This window comes from Artemia franciscana, chromosome 1 (genome assembly GCF_032884065.1).
Source record: "Artemia franciscana chromosome 1, ASM3288406v1, whole genome shotgun sequence".
NCBI classification, from domain to species: domain Eukaryota; kingdom Metazoa; phylum Arthropoda; class Branchiopoda; order Anostraca; family Artemiidae; genus Artemia; species Artemia franciscana.
The window spans coordinates 13,694,338-13,713,102 of NC_088863.1; the positions used below are offsets into that span (position 1 = coordinate 13,694,338).

General features: G+C 34.5%; 1 protein-coding gene across 1 annotated transcript; it reads left to right on the forward strand.

Moving 5' to 3' along the window:
• Window positions 1–177: 177 nt before the first annotated feature.
• LOC136034386 (annexin B10-like) lies at window positions 178–15,359 on the forward strand. Its single transcript, XM_065715902.1, has 5 exons — window positions 178–291; window positions 2,694–2,876; window positions 7,344–7,542; window positions 10,392–10,573; window positions 15,177–15,359. The coding sequence occupies exons 1-5, from the start codon at window positions 178–180 to the stop codon at window positions 15,231–15,233; spliced, it is 735 nt and encodes a 244-aa protein (XP_065571974.1). The 3' UTR covers window positions 15,234–15,359.
• Window positions 15,360–18,765: the final 3,406 nt, after the last annotated feature.

Sequence of the window (18,765 nt, forward strand, 5' to 3'; positions counted from 1 at the left end):
CAAAACTTTTATGGCAGAGAACCAGACATGCATTAATTACTATTTCCACTTTTTAAGTTGCAACTAGACAAATAAGTTAATTAATAGTAGCTTTGTATTGCATACTATTACTATGATATAGTATATTGTACACAACGTATAATGACAGTTTATTTGATGACAGTTTAATAAAAAACAATGACAGATAGTCTGATGGCAGAAAAAACCGATGACACGTTTGCCTATGACAGTCTTGCTAGTGACAGAAAATATATGACAAAAAAAGAAGAAGCAATGACCAAATTATGCTATGTACATTGTCTGGATACGGTTGTTTAAGGACATAAAATAACCATTTGTTAGTTTGTTTAACCAATTTTCTAGAGACAGAATGATTGATTGATTGATTTTGGAGTGATTGTATGCTTGTGAGTTGTCAAACTAGATCTTGTTTCAAAATGTTATGATTAGGTGAGTGCCGGGAAGGGGTAAGAGATTCCCATGGCACTTGGTATTTACCGGTTAATTCGGAAAAATTTGAAAAAATGAGGTATTTTTAACTTACGAACGTGTTATCGGATCTTAATAAAATTTGATATTTAGAAGGATATCGTGTCTGAGACCTCTTATTTCAAAAAACCGACCGGATGCGCTAACATTGGGGGGAGTTGGAGGGGGAAACCTAAAATCTTGGAAAACGCTTAGAGTGGAGGGGTCGGGATGAAACTAGGTGGGAAAAATAAGCACAAGTCCTAGATACGTGACTGACATAACCTGAATAGATCTGCTTTCTTTGGGGGACTTGTGGGGAAGGTTGATTCTGAAAAATTAGAAAAAATGTGGTATTTTTAACTTACGAGGGAGTGATCGGATCTTAATGAAGTTTCATATTTAGAAGGACCCCGTAACTCAGATCTCTTATTTTAAATTCCGACCGGATCCAGTGTCATTGGGGGGAGTTGGAGGGGACTGAAAATCTTAGAAAACGCTCAGAGTGGAGAAATCAGGATGAAACTTGATGGAAGAATAAGCACAAGTCTAAGATACGTGATTGAAACAACCGGACTGAATCCGGTCATTTTGTGGGAGTTAGAGGGGGTGTTCATTCGGAAAAATTCGAAAAAATGAGGTATCTTTAACTTATGAACGGGTGACTGGATCTTAATGAAATTTGATATTTAGAAGGAACTCATGTCTCAGAGCTCTTATTTTAAATCCCGACCGGCCTTAAGCCTCTGATTTTCCTTTTAAATTAATCTATTGATTCTTAGAATTTTGCAAGAGCTCATGCCATACGAGATCTTGGCTCTTCCGACCTCGTCACAAGTGCCATATGGCCTCTTAGCTCTTGCTCTTCCGAGGAATTGTAATAAAATTTGTTTTTGTGTTTTTGGGTCCAGAAAATTAAAGAGCCAAGAAATTAAAATGAATTGTTATATCAAACATAGAAAACTATTTGAAAGAAAATTAAAGAGCAAAAAAAAATTAGAATGAATTGTTATGTCAAACATAGAAATAATATAAAAACGTAGAGGGTAACATAGAAATACCACAGAGAATTGTTTGAAAGAAAATTAAAGAGCCAAAAAATTGGAATGAATCTTCTTGTCAAACATATGAATAATCTAGAAACGTAGACAATAGCACAGAAATACTATAGAAAATTATTTGGAAGAAAATTAAAGAGCCAAGAAATTAAATTAAAGAGCCGATCCCAAACACGCTAATTGGTGTTGAGACTTGTTGTTAATATAATGTGATAATGCTTATTTGTATTTTGTTAGCATTGTATGGAAATTTAACTTTTAACTTTTTGACTCAGTTCTTCAGCCATTGTGACCTAAAATACAGCAATATTTCTATTCAGTTGTCTGATTTCAGGTGTTGTATTGATAATTATAACAAAAAAAATATTAACTGCACCCTCTGGTGGGCAAAAATGTAATTGCCATGCTGAAAGTGCCTATATTCTACAAATGTTTAGTTTAAATCTTTTGAATGGTATTTTGTGACTCCTTAAAGGGTGATTTTCAGTAAGATAATAGGCTCAGGGATAACATGGTGTGGAAACATTTCTACATGTCTATACATGGTAGCTAGCCCACCAAAGAATACATTTTGTGCTGGAAATTTATGTTGTCTTTGTTTGTTGGGAGGAAGGGGGACTCATCTGCCCAATTTTACGCCTGTAGTGACTTTGATCTAGTATGGATTAACCCTCCGACGAAATTCCTGTAATAACAGTGGTCTGAACTGGTATGATATTTTCTAATCTTTTAGTGTGCTCGGGATGAACATTCCTTCAACCCTGAAAAGGCTAAAATATGAAAAGGCCAATATGTATTGCTAAAATATTCACTTTCTGTTCCAAACGCCTAACATCATTTTTGGAATTCCGCAATCATATTCAACTACCTGTTTATACTCTTTTTTAATTTATGTCAGTCAGTTTCAGCCAATAACCATGTGGTCAAATTTAACCATGTGGTAACTAGAAAAACCGGGGCAAGTTAAATTCCTCTGAATGGTAACTGAAATTTGGAGTACTACAGACAGAAAGACTAATAACTTGCCTCTTATTTGTACTTTGATACAAATAAAGCCAATTATCTATACTTTGATCAGGGCAGTGACTGCAAGGCTTGCATGACATCCATCAATTCTTCCACGATAAAGTCTAATTTCTGTTGATCTTAGATCTGTTAAATTGTTAGTATCAGCTAGTTTCTATCTCATCGTCGAATGCAGTGGCAGACTCCTCGTTTCGGCTCGAAGTCTTGTCTGATGAAAGAGAGCCAAGTTTCGTATGCCTTTTTTCTGGAGTTTCTTCCATCTGGGAAGAGGCTGACAGTGGAGGCCTTTTTAGTCAATGTCTCTGTTTGGCATTGGATATATCCGTACCAACGTAGCCAGTGTTTTGTGTAATACGGGCATTTCATGGTTATCGGGCCTTGGGTTCGTGTTGACGTTTGGCGCCTTAATAGTGTCTCCTTGGATTGGTGTCTCATTTTGTTGGAAGCATGATCAGTGGGGATCTGCTCTGCCTAGTTTGGTCAATCATAAGAAAAGTGTTGAGCATTTTGCGAGAAGGAAAAACGCTTGGATTTTGCTTGAAATAGAACAATTTACCGTCTTGTAATACAAGTTCTTTGGTTTTAGTATAAAATAGCTCTGAAGAAGTTTTTTTTTTTCTAATTGCTTTCCGGTCGCAGAAGTGGGCTAAATATGTTGTAGTTTCTAGGCAAGAAAACAAATTGTCTTGTTTTCTTAAACAATATATCTTTTAATATCTTTATATCTATATATCTTTTAATATCTTTTTATTATATCTTTTAATATCTTTTTATATCTTTATATAAAATTATTTATATTTTATTGGATTTATATTACAATAAAATCAAAGTAGTAAATAGTAGCATCAGACCCAATAATGATAGATCTTCATAGAAAATACCCATTAATATGGCTTTTTCTCTTTTAGAAATTAGGCTGTGGCTGAAAATATATAATGTGGTTTAATGCTACGTCGTAATTAAAGATGAAGTAAGATGAAGATTATGCACAAAATGAACAAATCTTCTTTTCGTAGAAATATATCATTCATTGTAGTCCTTTTCTTCAAAGAACAGTTTTTCCATGCAATTTTTCTGATGAAAAAAGTTGGGATTGTTGATCATAATATATTAGTAAAATACGATTTAGTATCTCACGATTCCCTCGATACTGGGTCTTATGATACCCTGTGAGGTTCTGAACTCTTTGGCCGTATGTCTTTCTTGTTGCCTTTACAGACAGAGACAAAAGGGGAGACAGGCTTCTCTAAAGGAGGTAAGTGTATAGATTTATAGTAGTCATTCACTGACTTTCTATCAGAACTTTCCTTCAACAGGATGGCATTAGCTGTGTTAAAGGATGTTCTCTGAGTCTTTTCAGGTCTATGAGCTTTTTCCAGTTTTCGAACTCTGCAAATCCTGCATTCCTGCTTAACAAAGCCTGTCCCTTTTTTTTTACTTATCTGCATATTCGAGGCATAAATAAAGATTTTTGTCCAGTTTTTAGCCAGATTTTTAGTCAGATTCTACACTACTTCCTGTGGCTACGAATCGTCTGTAAAATATTGTTTTAAGATTAGATAAAGGTATTTCCAGGTAAAGGGATTTTTAAAAACAAGTAAAAATTCAGAGATTTTTTTTTTCTTCTTTTTTAATGTGTCTAAGAGTTTTTAAAAAATGTCAGAAACAAAATTGACAGGATTAAAGGGGAAATGTTTGCAGACAGAAAGACGCATTTCAGCCAAAATGAAATAAGTGGTACACGGTCATAAGATATGTAAAGTAACAAATGCTTTTTATGATATTGAATCCGACTCTTGTAAAACCCAAGATATAATCCTAAACCCATTTATTTGAGATCCGCTTGACCCTTTGGTATGGCTGAGCAACTATAATGTAGGCCTTCTTTCACAGAAGTTGGATCTAGCACAAGAATTTGGATCTAGTTCCATAACTGTAGCTGGTGGCTAGGTTTGGTTGACCTCCCCCCCCACAACGAGATTGCCGAAGACGAGGAGCTCGACTAGTGATATCAATGCTGTGTTTTTCAAGTCAACTATACTGCCTTCGAAAGTGCAAATTTTACATATAATAGCCATTTTATATATAACTGCCAAGCGGTTATTTCTTTATGTTTAGTAATTCAAATGGTTGTAAGAAATGTCTGTGATTCAAGAAAGTACAAGTTTGATACTCAAGCGAGTTATTTTGTCCATAGGCCTACTTATTAGCCATTAGCAGCTGGCTCAGGAGTCAGGCCTCCCTTCCCCTTTTCCGTTGTTTCCTCCAGTTTTGTTCGGTTTTCATGGTTCTCGTTTTCTTTCCTTCATTTAAGGGGTCAGTTTCGTGATCAGCAGATAGAAAAACCCCAGAAAACACATTTCCACATGCTTTCTACCCCTACCCTGTATATTTCCCTTTTCCCCTCCCCCCCATTTCCCCGTTTTATGTTAATCGATTTTTTTATATCATTTTATTTCTCAATTTCGTAATCACCAGATAGGAATACGCCAGAAAATATCTTTCAAACCGCTTTCTACCCCTACCCTGTATTCTTCTCTTTTCTCCCCTCTTTCCCCTGTTCCCCCGTTTTCGTAGTACTCTTTTTCTATACTGAATTTTAGATGTCAATTTCGTAATCAGCGTATGTGAAAACCCCAGAAAACTCACTTTAAACTATTTTCTGGGCATGTTCGGCATTTTTCCCATTTTCCCCCGCATTTCCCCCTTTTCCCCTGTTTTTCGGGTACTCGCCCCACTCGGATTTATGGGGACTTTTAGTATGTTGTACAGAATTTTTTTCTGATCATTTTGGTACCATTTTCGTTTATATTGCAATTTTGTCCGGGTTCGACCCTTTTTTGAGCTAAAAGTCCTGGACTAAAAGGTATTTCCAGGTAAAGAGATTTTTAAAAACAAGTAAAAATTCAGAGATTTTTTTTCTTCTTTTTTAATGTGTCTAAGAGTTTTTAAAAAATGTCAGAAACAAAATTGACAGGATTAAAGGGGAAATGTTTACAGACAGAAAGACGCATTTCAGCCAAAATGAAACAAGTGGTACACGGTTATAAGATATGTAAAGTAACAAATGCTTTTTATGATATTGAATCCGACTCTAGTAAAACCCAAGATATAATCCTAAACCCGTTTATTTGAGATCCGGTTGACCCTTTGGTATGGCTGAGCAACTATAATGTAGGCCTTCTTTCACAGAATTTGGATCTAGCACAAGAATTTGGATCTAGTTCCATAACTGTAGCTGTTGGCTAGGTTTGGTTGACCTCCCCCCCCCACCCCCATCATCGGTCTGGTAATTAGACTCGATATTAAGTAGCCTCTCATCTAAACTCTGAAATAAAACAAGCAGGACTGCTTGGTCTTATTTTCTACTAATTGTGATTGAGACCTGACAACATCCTTCGGTAGATGTCTCGAGGACAATAAATTAGGGACTCTTCTGCCACCACTGGCAAAGAAAAAACACCGACCTTGGAGAAAACTTACCCAGCAAGAAAAAAAATTGAAAATTGCCTTCTCCTTAAATCATATAGTTATAAGATATACCCTCCTAGCCTTATGTGCTGTTTTTGAATAAGAACACTTGCCTAATGTAGTACAAAAAATGTTATCACACGTGTTGCTTGCCAGCAAAACTACAGAGAATCCACTGGGGAATTTTGCAATATATATAGTCAAATACTCAACGGTTAGAGGTATTATTATCATTTAAGGTTAAGTTGTGCAAAAGAGATATATTTTTCCTTGCGTGAACTAGAAGTAACCAGCAATGTCTCAAAGCTACTCCTAGTTGCAATTTTACGTTGAGAAATTTAAAAACAAGCCAATTACTTGACTTTCGGATGTCTTAAAATTAAGCCCAATCTGAGTAAGGATTCATGTGGGGTAAAACTGAATTTTACTTAAGTTCTGGAACTATTTTACCTAATAGTAAGCAAAGGATAAAAAAAATCATTGAATTAGGCAATAGAAAATGGATGTCAGTCCGGTCCCTTCATCCGTAGAGGTTGTATTGGATGCAAACCCAAAAATTGCACTACAAGAACACTTGCTCTTGCTTCTTTCAAATTTAGAGTAAAATTTGAAAACCCATTCTGGTAGATAGCGTTATCACAAACATCTTAGATCCCTTCCCAGCGCAAAGGTTGGCTTACGACATGATTAACTCTTCCCTCCCACATCTTTGAGTCCGATCATGACTTAAATGTTTTGTATAAACATGACTTCATATTGCTTCAACCTCCTCGCTTATACCTCCTTAACTTCAACCTTAGTCTCCTTAAGCTTAGCCTCCATATAATTCTTCGATTTGTTTAAGGGGTAAGGTAAAGAATACGGAATTCGACCTAACGTTCCCCATCTGTAGTGCTGATCTCCCTTTCATGGCCCTTCAGTCAGGAAGTGTAATGGAGATCGGGTGCCATTCATCTTGGGCTTTTGAACACCCTTCCTATTCACCTTCCCCAGATTTCTCCAGGTACTCATTTAAAGCTGGGTCGACTCAGATTAAGCTTACAGAGTCACGAACTGACCCCCGTTCCAAAACAAATGGACAGAGACATTGAACCACTGTCCTCGCGGTCAAAGGATTTCAGGTCTATCGTACTAACCACTTCGCTTCTATTTGTGGGGTGCAACAGTTACCCAGGAATGATTGCAGGATGTTGCAGAAATGACACAGTGAAGAGTCCTGTATGGAAGTTATAGAATGAATATCGAAATCGTGAAAATTAGGCCCCATATATCCCCTTTAGCGACTATACGTACTTCGTAATATATTTCCAAAACTATTAGTATTTGTATCTTTTGTTCATTTCAGGTGAAAAAAAGCTAGGCACTGACGAAGAGACTTTTGTCATCCTACTTGGTCATGCAGGAAGACAACAGCTTTTGGCAGTCTTTGAGGAGTATAAGGCCATCTCTGGAATTACTTTGGAACAGGCTGTCAAGTCTGAATTCAGTGGAGATTTGCATAAAGCTATTTTGACAATCAGTAAGTCTTTTCTTTTCATATTTTGGAAAGTATCCCACTTTAAGCAATTTATTTCGAAATTGTAGGTACACTCCCTTCTAGTGGAAACAGTTTTACAGATTCAGGTTCTTCTATTCTTCAGAACCAGACTTTGTTAAGAGGATTGTAATGCTAATTATAGATCACTCAGTGGCGTCAATTCACGAAAATTTAGCGGAAAGGCAATCTGCATTTTACAATATCAAGGAAGGGGGTGGGGTTTAAACTTGCCGTGTTTTTTTTCCAATGTAAATACGTAAAAAGGCATTTTTCAATGAAAATATCCCCAAGACTGTATATCTTAATATCCAGGGCGAGAAGAACAAAAAAATACAAAGGGAACAGGCTTCCCTCTTCTCCCCCCTCTCCCTAAATGAAGCTACTAAGTTCACACATGGTTCAAGAGTTTAGATTGGGTGGAATAAATGGGGAAAGACTTTTCTCATTCTACTCTACATTTTGTTTTGTATATTTGAAGCTCTTAAAGATACGGACAAATTGCAATAAAACCCTGTTTCTGCCGTGAAAAAAAAAAAAAAAAAAAAAAGAAAAAAAAAAGAACGGTTTACACCTTACGTTTGCTCCCACTGAACCTGGGAGACAATTGTCGGTTACTTTGTAGTGTGTTACGCAATCAAGTTGAGAAAAAAAACGTAACTATAGCTTAAAAAAATGTCAGTTTAAGGGGAATGGCTCTGTCAGGTATAATAGGTTATTTCCACGAATGAGATATGTCAACAGATTCTATTCTTACCAGTAATGCCAATTTATTCAGCTTTGTCTGCGTTTGCTAGTTTTCTTAATCTTCCTTTTGAATCCTATCCAATTTCCAGCAATTTATTTCTGAACTGTTGGTGCATCTCTTACTAGTGGAGAGGGCAAATAGATTTACAGATTTTGTTTCTTCTTTATTACAATTTGAATTTAGAAATTATATTTTGAAAAATATCCATATTATCTCATTATTGATCGAAAACTCTTATCATAGACAAGAATGGGCTCTTTTTTATTTTTCTTCGATATTTAGAATAGCCCTTCTTTTTTAGTGCATCTCTTTTATAGACACTTCTTCTTTTATCTTATATTGACTTGAGAAGAAACTTGTATAAATAAAAATGTCTTTTATGCGGCAGCTTTCCAAGAGTTAAATAAAATTTCATCCGCAGCATAAAATTATCTTATATATGAGGTGACTGTACCTACTCTTTACTCAAGAGTTTAACTTGTAATTTATTGAGATTGTAGTTATTATCTATAATAAATGGAAACTGATGCGAAAAGATCTTAAGCAGTCGCTCTCCCCCCTCTCATATACAGGCTACTTTATGACCTTTCAAGTTTAAACATTACTTTGTTTCTTTCATTAGGCGATATTTTTCTAGTTTGTTTCCATTTAAATATCTTATTCAGAGTTACCGTTAATATTACAGGGGAGCAACCCCCCTCCATGGCTTACAATAAGGTTTAATTTTAGTAAAGTAGTGCTTTGAAAGTCGTACTCATCTCTTAAAAATGTTCCTGAAATAACAACATAAAGTATATCAACAAATAGTTACAATAACAAAATAAAATTTATATTATATATAGGCAGCAATAGTGCTGCCTAAGTAAAGAACGACGTTGGTGCAATCTATTATTTTTTTGTTTTTGGTTTGTTTTAGACCAGGGCACTTTGTATCGAAGGAGTTGTCGCAAGAACTTCGAAAAGGGCTCATTTTATTGGAAATTAAAAGGGTTAGTGCCCTTTTTAATAGTCGAAAGTGACTGGAGGGCAAACAAATCCCTCCCACGCCCCCCATTTCCCAAGCACATCCAATCAAAATTTTGAGATAGCCATTTTGAGATGAGCGTGGGAGGATGCCTAGTCCCTCCAATTTTTTGGTTACTTAAAAATGCACTAGAATTTTTTTAATTTTAATTTTGATCCGGTGACTTTGGGAAAAAATTGAGCTTGTGAGGGGGCCTATTTGCCCTCCAATTTTTTCGGTCCATTAAAAAAGGCACTCGAACTTTTAATTTCCGTTATAATGAGGCCTCATTATAAAAAAAAACAAAAAAAAACACACACATCCGTGATCTTTCTTCTGGCAAAAAACACAAAATTCCACATTTTTAAGATAGGACCTTGAAACCTCTACAGTAGGGTTATCTAATACGTTGTATGATTTTCATTACGATTCTATGACTTTTAGTTGGTGTTTCCCCCTTATTTCAAAAAGAGGCAAATATTCTCAGGCTCGCAATTCTTGATGAATAAGACTAATCTTTTTTTTTTCAGTTTAACGCATTCAATCAAGATTATGAACTTAGTAAATATTTTGTTTTTCAATTTAGTGCCTGCAAGCAAGACCAAGATATTGCTCCAAGAGCTTTAACTTCGAGCCTAAGAAAGTTATCATATAATGTTATCGAATAGGTGAAATACCAGACAGGAAAAGTATTGAACGGCCAGAAAAGCTACTATATAGCAATGCAAAAGGTTTTCGAGAATAATGCGCTTGCAATGAGGTGGCAGAATCGGGTTCAAGATCCCGATTCTTAATCTACTACTACTAACAAAAACTCTTTGTAGCATCAATCTCCTTGAGCCCAACAAAAACATGCCTACGCATTCTTTATTCCATTATCTTTATTGTCGGTTTTTGCAAATATATTCAATAATTATGGCTAGGTTACATCTCAAAAAACCGGTTTCATACCTATAAAGACAAGTGAGGGGATAATACAATGCATTGGACTTGGACAGAATGTATTGAACTTGTATAATTTTGGCCATATAATTGCAAGTTAGGGGTAAAATTATCAACTTAGTAAAGATCTTTTTTTTTTAGTCCAATGTATGCAATCAAGACCAAGATATTATGCCAAAAGACTTCACAAAGCAATGGAAGGACTTGGAACTGATGATGATACTTTAATTCGAATTTTGGTCAGCCGTTCAGAAATTGATCTCGGAAATATAAAAAAGGAATATGAAACGCTGTATGGGTGTACTCTATTAAGTGCTATTAAGGTATGACCATTCTTTCATTTATCACCCAGGGTTTGTCTTTGGTTTGACCCCAGGTTCTTTTCGTTGTGCCAAAAGCAAAAGGGTGTATCTTGCGTCTTTGAATAATGAATTAAAAATCAGAAAATATCCTTCAGTCCTTTTTTTTCCACCATTACCATTTGTAGTGGCTATTTAAAGACTAGAGACTTTTTAATAGACATTTTCCGGTGTAAAAAAACGATCTAAATGGGTCGTGATTTATGAAAAACTCATTTAGTCCGAGTCTTAATTGTGGAATTTTATTCTTCATAGGAATAATATCGCATTTAGATGTGTTTCTTATCATCGTGTTTCTTTTACTAGGCTTTAGAAGTCTGCTTTGTGCAGTGGATAGTACTTCAGGCTTTTAATCCGAAGGATGCGGGGTCGAATCTTACCGCAATTTTCGTTGGTGTGTTGATGGTGTATTGGCGCTGCTGTGTTTTTATTCGCTGGTGTGCTGGCGGTAGTGTGTTTTTATTTGTTGTTGTGTTGCTAACAATGTATGAACCGAGATACTTGAATTTAGAAACAACGTCAATCTGCCTTTGGTTAAGGGTTATAGGGGTAAAGTTTATGTCCGGGACATTAAATTACAAATTTAGTCTTGTCAATATTAATCTTAAGCTTTATTGGGGTAGCAACTTCGAATACTTTTAGAAGCAAGTTCTGAGTTTCATCGACGGATTCACCAAGAAGGGTAACATCATCGGCATAATCCAGGCTAACCTCGACTCCTTCAAAATTTAGCATTGATTTTTGCATTACCCCATCGACGACAAAATTGAATAGTTCGGGACAGAGGACACACCTTTGCCTCATACCGAAGTCGATATCAAATAGCGGGGTAATTTCTGCGTTGACCTGGATGCAGGCTCGTGTGTGTTGATAGTAAGTCTGAATGAATCGTATGATCTTAGGTGGGACGTAATCCTCTTCCATCGCCACCCAATTCTCTCCTCAGATGACTGAATCGAAGATGGCTGTAATGAAATGGAGACAAATGGAGAGTAAATGGAGACAGTGACGATGATTTGTGGATGCTTGGCTCTATGTTCAAAAATTAGTCTCGCGGTGAAGAGTTGGTTAATACAGACCATGTCGGCTGGGAAACTAGATTGGTTGGGGTGGGTTGCCTAGAACTGCCTAGTCTAACGGTGCAGATACGATGGTAAATTTTTTTTGAACTATGATTTCTCCGGAGCCTGAGACAAATTAAGGAAGATTATAATTTTTTAAAAAGGGGGAGTACCTAGTAATTTTAGGAAAACTTTAATTACAGCCCTTTTGAAGAGGCATTTGCTTGGTTTTTATAGGAAGCAAATTACTTAGTGTGATGATACTTTTAGGCATGGAGATGCTGCGCAAGAACTTTTAAGAGCAGAGCAGTGTGATTTTAGGAAGGAAAGGGGTGTCTCGACTACATTTTAACTCATAGATTAATAATTTAGAAGTGCCTGAATCATAGGACCCCTTTAATCTTCATTTTTATAGATTATGAGCTAGCGTTTGATTCAGCCGACGCAATAGCTTTAATGAAGGTCTTATCGTTGTATGGTATACCGGATAAGTACATTGAAATACTTTTAAGAAACTATGAGAATGATAAAAACTTTTTATGAGAATTTACTGCCGTAGCAAGTTCTTGTCTTAATTTGATTTGACAAGAAAAGCATCATTCTGTACTTAATCAAAAGAAGTTTGCCTATAGTTTTTAAAACTAAAGTTGACATCATTAATTAATAACACATGAAAGTGGGAAAAGAACTGGAATGATGCTTTTTGAATAAATCAGTCAGATGACCTATTTTGGCAGAAAAAAATGTAATAATCTTAAGAACCGAATAAGGCAAAGGAAAACCTGAGAATCAAATAAGACAAGGGGAAAAAGATTTAAAACAATCAATCAAGCGTGTTTTGCTCGATTTCTTTTATAAGATAAAGATTATAATATTATAATGTATGCAATGATATATTATAACCCTGTTTTATAATATGTAAATTAGTATCATGTAGTTGCCAAAAAAAACATTAGTATTTTTTATAAAAAAAATATAGTATTAAATATAATTAATTCAAATTTATTATTTCATTTTAAAGTTGCGCTGATGATATGAAATCAAAATATACATAATATAATATTGCAATATAGGGAAGTATTTTAACACTTTTTATAGCATAAAGATTTTTTTAATTCTACTATAGGTTGTGTCTTTTTTCCTCTTTAATCTTCCTCTTTTTTTCTTTGCTCCTTTTTTGCTTCCTCTTCTTTACTTTAATTTGTCAACACGCCTTTCATCACTGCTCATTTCTCCACTAGCTTTAAATATTTTTTTTTCTAATTGTTAAGAAAATGCATTAAACTGGCATTTATTCCTAGGTAAAACGAAAGATTTCCCGGTCTTAGATACAGATTAATCTGCTTCATACTCAGTCCAGAGGGGGAGGGAGATCGCCCATCAGGTAGTTCTACTTCATACCCTTTTCAGACAGGGGAACTATTCCTTTTGGAAAATTATTAGTTATTTCTTAATTAGAGTTTAAATAATTAATAATTAGTTAATTAATAATTAGTTATTTCTTTGATGTGGTCACTATCTAATAAAGAAAAAAAACGAGAGTACTGAAAAAACACACAAAGCGGATATTTCGAGAGGACAGCCTCTCTTCTTTAGTGCGAAAAAAATAATATATACAAGGAAAATGTTGAAGAAAAAACCAACAAAACAAACGCAAAAAGTCAATGTAAAAAAAAAAACAAAAAAAAAAAACAAGGATAAAAACAAAAAATTCAATAAAAGCCAAAGTTATAGGAATTAAAACCAAGTACCTAACAACCACAAAGCGAGTGATTTATTATATTATAGCCCTAGCGAGTGACAATGATATATTATAAACCTGTTTTATAATATGTAAATTAGTATCATGTAGTTGCCAAAAAAAATATTATAAACAAATTGCATCAATCGATAGAACTATAAAGAATCTTTTTTCTTGAATTATACGTTTCTTATTATATTATATAAACTAGAATATGCATTTTATAATATTTAAAACTTAAACATATACATTATAGTATTAAATATAATTAATTCAAATTTATTATTTCATTTTAAAGTTGCGCTGATGATATGAAATCAAAATATACATACTATAATATTGCAATATAGGGAAGTATTTTAACACTTTTTATAGCATAAAGATTTTTTTACTTCTACTATAGGTTGTGTCTTTTTTCCTCTTTAATCTTCCTCCTTTTTTTCTTTGCTCCTTTTTTGCTTCCTCTTCTTTTCTTTAATTTGTCTACACGCCTTTCACCACTGCTCATTTCTCCACTAGCTTTAAATATTTTTTTTTAATTGTTAAGCAAATGCATTAAACTGACATTTATTCCTAGGTAAAAGGAAAGATTTCTCCCGGTCTTAGATACAGATTAATCTGCTTCATACTCAGTCCAGAGGGGGAGGGAGATCGCCTATCAGGTAGTTCTACTTCATACCCTTTCTAGACAGGGGAACTATTCCTTTTGGAAAATTATTAGTTATTTTTTAATTAGAGTTTAACTAATTAATAGTTAGTTAATTAATAATTAGTTATTTCTTTGATGTGGTTACTATCTAATAAAGAAAGAAAACGAGAGTACTGAAAAAACACACAAAGCGGATATTTCGAGAGGACAGCCTCTCTTCTTCAGTGCGAAAAAAATAATATATACAAGGAAAATGTTGAAGAAAAAACCAACAAAACAAATGCAAAAAGTCAATGTGAAAAAAAAGACAAGGAAAAAAACAAAAAATTAATAAAATTCAATAAAAGCCAAAGTTATAGGAATTAAAACCAAGTACCTAACAACCACAAAGTGAGTCATTCGCCAATACCCGCGATTTGCACAAAATCCCAAAAATTAGAACTGCCATCGACGAATACTAGCGAACAACTGAGAAATAAAAGAAATACTTCATTTACTCCGATACTATAGTAATCCTTGAAATAAACCTTGAATCACCTTCCCAATCACATAATCTAATATGTCAACAACCGCTTAGGTCTCAAAATGTGTTTTGCAAGGAATGCAATTATTAAAATCAGAAATCAGATGACATAGTTCTCCGATTAACTTAATTGCTGGTTCGTTTTGTTTTGAGTGAATGAATTTTTTCCTTTGTTTTTCTGTTGTTCGCTAGTGTCCGTCAATGTCAGTTCTAAGTTTTGGTATTTTTTGGAAATCGCTTGTTGCTATTCGCTTTGTGTGTTTTTTCAGTATTCTCGTTCGACCTTAAAAGCCACATTTTTTTTTTCTTTATTGGCCAATGTGGTTTAAGAAATTAATTTTGGTTACTATTTTATTTCTTTCTTTCTTATTTCATAATATCGTATTTTAATAGTTATTTTTTTAATTGTTATCATTACCCCCCTTACTCCCCAGAACAATTTAACCTCCCACCGAACCTGTTGTGGAATCTCAACTGCAATTTTCGTTTAATTTCAACATGTATATTAAGTTGAAATCAATATTGTACGTAAATTTGATTTTTATTCAACTACGATATTTAATCTATTTATTAGTAATATTTTTCTTCAGCAGGGCGAGACGTCTGGTGATTACAAGAAAGCGCTGTGTGCCATTGTGGGAAGTGCCTAGAACTGCCATTCCTTAAGAAGTGACCGTATTCTTTTTGTCAGTATTTTATTGTCTTGCGTGTTGGCTTCACCTTTTTGTTACTTTTATTCTATAGCTCACATGAAATAAATGTCTCCTTTTCCTTTAGTAGCCCTCTATTTAATATGGTACGATGGTCTTAACTTTTGTTTATGTCTGAGCTGTAGCAGAAGGCATGTCAGGCAGCGGTACCTTACCACGGGGTATGTCACGGTTCTTGTAAGTTTGGATCTATACCCAATCCACTAAAAATAAGAAAGTTCTATATAATTTGAATTCAATTTCATCTTTCACATTTGAATTTGGAAATTTTTAGAAACTCTTATCGTTTCCAAATATTGTCCTCTTTCTGCAAAAATACTTAAGAGATAGAGCTAGAGGATGTAAAAAAATGAATTTTCCTTTTGCAAATACCTGTTCCTCAATAACACATTCTATTATAATGTTTCTGTATTGTGGAACATAACTTAATATTTATCAAACCAGTCAAATTTGAAAAATTTTATATGAAAATACAAAAAGATTATTTCAAATTTTAAATATTTCATTTCGAATTTTATATTAATTTTTAACACAAACTATTCAATTTTTGTAGATTGCCCATTTGTTTGGGGATTAATATACCACAGTGAAACCGTGTGTCCTCATTCACTGGAATTTTGTAGCAATTAATTGTCGGGATTTCATATCAATTTCCAACCTTTATATTTTCCTTCGGTAACAATTTTGGCCTTTCCGAATGCAAATCGTTATTTTATAACACAATAGTACTTGTCTCCTCGACTTGTCCCGAATTTAAAAAAAAACAAATTTTCTTAACTGAAAGTAAGGAGTGACATTAAAACTTAAAATGAACAGAAATCACTCCGTGTATGAAAGGGGCTGTTCCTTCCTCAACGCCCCACTCTTTACGCTGAAGTTTGACTCTTCCTCTCAATTCTACTTTATAAAACAGTAAATAACTTTAGCGTAAAGAGCAGGACGTTGAGGAAGGAACAGCCCCTTTCATACACGGAGTGATTTCTGTTCGTTTTGAGTTTTAATGTCGCTCCTTACTTTCAGTTAAAAAAAACTTGTTTTTTTTTATTTAATTTCTGAACGTTTTTGAATTAATGCATGTTTGATTTTGGCTCTCCGCAAATGAATTATTAAAACGAAATTTGTGTTTTTTTTTTTTTTTGCTAAATGGCTTTCTCTTAGTTTTGATCAGAAGATTCTGAGAAAAAGGGTGGGAGAGGAGGCCTAGTTGCCCTCAAATTTTCGGTTACTTAAAAAAACAACTAGAATTTTATTTTTAACGAACGTGTTTATTAGTAAAAAATAAACGTAACTTACAAATTAACTTACGTAACGAACTTCTATATTCGTATATTTTTATTATGTATATGAGGGGGTTTGCCCCCTCGTTGATACCTCGCTCTTTACACTAAAGCTCTAATTTTGTCCCAATTCTGTAAGATTGCCCACTGAATCATAAAGGCCGTAGAATAAATAGTTAAATTTACTAAAAATACTTTAGCGTAAAGAGCGAGGTATCAAACAGTTCGTGGTAACGAACTGTAGTAAGGAGCGACCCGGCTCAATAATAACCAAAACTCTAAAAAATGGAATTTTGATACCAATACCTACATCAAAAGAATCTCATTTTAATGCTGATTTTAAATATATAAGTTTCATCAAGTTTAGTCTTACCCATCAAAAGTTACGAGCCTGAGAAAATTTGCGTTATTTTAGAAAATAGGGGGAAACGCCCCCTAGAAGTCATATAATCTTAACGAAAATCACACCATCAGATTCAGCGTATCAGAGAACCCTACTGTAGAAGTTTCAGGCTCCTATCTACAAAAATGTGGAATTTTGTATTTTTTGCCAGAAGGCAGATCACGGATGCGTGTTTATTTGTTTTTTTGTTGTTTTTTTCCCCAGGGGTGACCGTATCGACCCAGTTGTCCTAGAATGTTGCAAGAGGGCTCATTCTAACGGAAATGAAAAGTTCTAGTGCCCTTTTTAAGTGACCAAAAAAATTGGAGGGCACCTAGGCCCCCTCCCACGCTAATTATTTTACCAAAGTCAACGGATCAAAATTCTGAGATAGCCATTTTGTTCAGCGTAGTCGAAAAACCTTATAACTATGTCTTTGGGGACGACTTACTCCCCCACAGTCCCCATGGGAGGGGCAACAAGTTACAAACTTTGACCAATGCTTACATATAGTAATGGCTATTGGGAAGTGTACAGGCGTTTTCAGGAGGATTTTTTTGGTTGGGAGAGGGGTTGAGAAGAGGGGGATATGCTGGGGGAACTTTCCATCGATAATTTGTCATGGGGGAAGAAAATCTCCATGAAGGGAGCGCAGGATTTACTAGCATTATTTAAAAACACAAAGAAAAAATAAATATGAAAAAGTCCTTTCAGCTGGAAGTAAGGAACAGCATTAAAACTTAAAACAAACAGAAATTATTACCCATTTGAGGGGCTCACCTCCTCCTAATACCTCGCTCTTTACGTTAAAGTATTTTTAGTAATTTCAACTATTTATTCTACGGCTTTTGTGATTCTGGGGTCATTCTTAATGAATTGGGACAAAATTTAAGCTTTAGTGTAAAAGAGCGAGTATCTGACAAGAGGATGAACCCCCTCATATATGTAATAAAAAATTGAGAATACAAAAGTTCTTTACGTAATCTAATTTATAAGTTACGTAAATCTTTTACTAATAAAAATATTCGTAGAAAATTAAAAGTTCTAGTTGCCTTTTTAATTAACCAAAAAATCGGAGGGCAACTAGGCTTCCTCTCCCGCTCTTTTTTTCTCAAAATCATTCGATCAAAATTATGAGAAAGCCATTTAGCCAAAAAAAAAAAAAAAATGCAAATTTCGTTTTAATTATTCCTCTGCGGAGAGCCAAAATCAAAACAAGCATTGATTCAAAAACGTTCAGAAATTAAATAAAAAAACAAGTTTTTTAACTGAAAGTAAGGAGCGACATTAAAACTTAAAACGAACAGAAATTACTTCGTATATGAAAGAGGCTGCTTCCTCATCAACGCCCCGCTCTTTACGCTAAAGTTTTTTACTGTTTTAAAAAGAAGAATTGAGAGACAGAGTCAAACTTTAGCGTAAAGAGCGGGGCGTTGATGAGGAAGCAGCCTCTTTCATATACGAAGTAATTTCTGTTCGTTTTAAGTTTTAATGTCGCTCCTTACTTTCAGTTAAAAAAAACTTGTTTTTTTTATTTAATTTAGGAAGAGATGAACTCTCCATATGTGTAATAATATCTGTCCTTTTTAAGTTTTAATGTTGGTCCTTACTATCAGTGGAAAAAAAATTTCATATTTATTTTTTCATTGTTTTTATGGCACTTGGTATAAACCAAGTGACATAGCAATCGCAAATTCTGTCGGTCTGTCTGTCGGTTCCGGTTTTGCTACTTTAGGCACTTCCAGGTAAGCTAGGACGATGAAATTTGGCAAGTGTATCAGGGACCAGACCAGATTAAATTAGAAATAGTCGT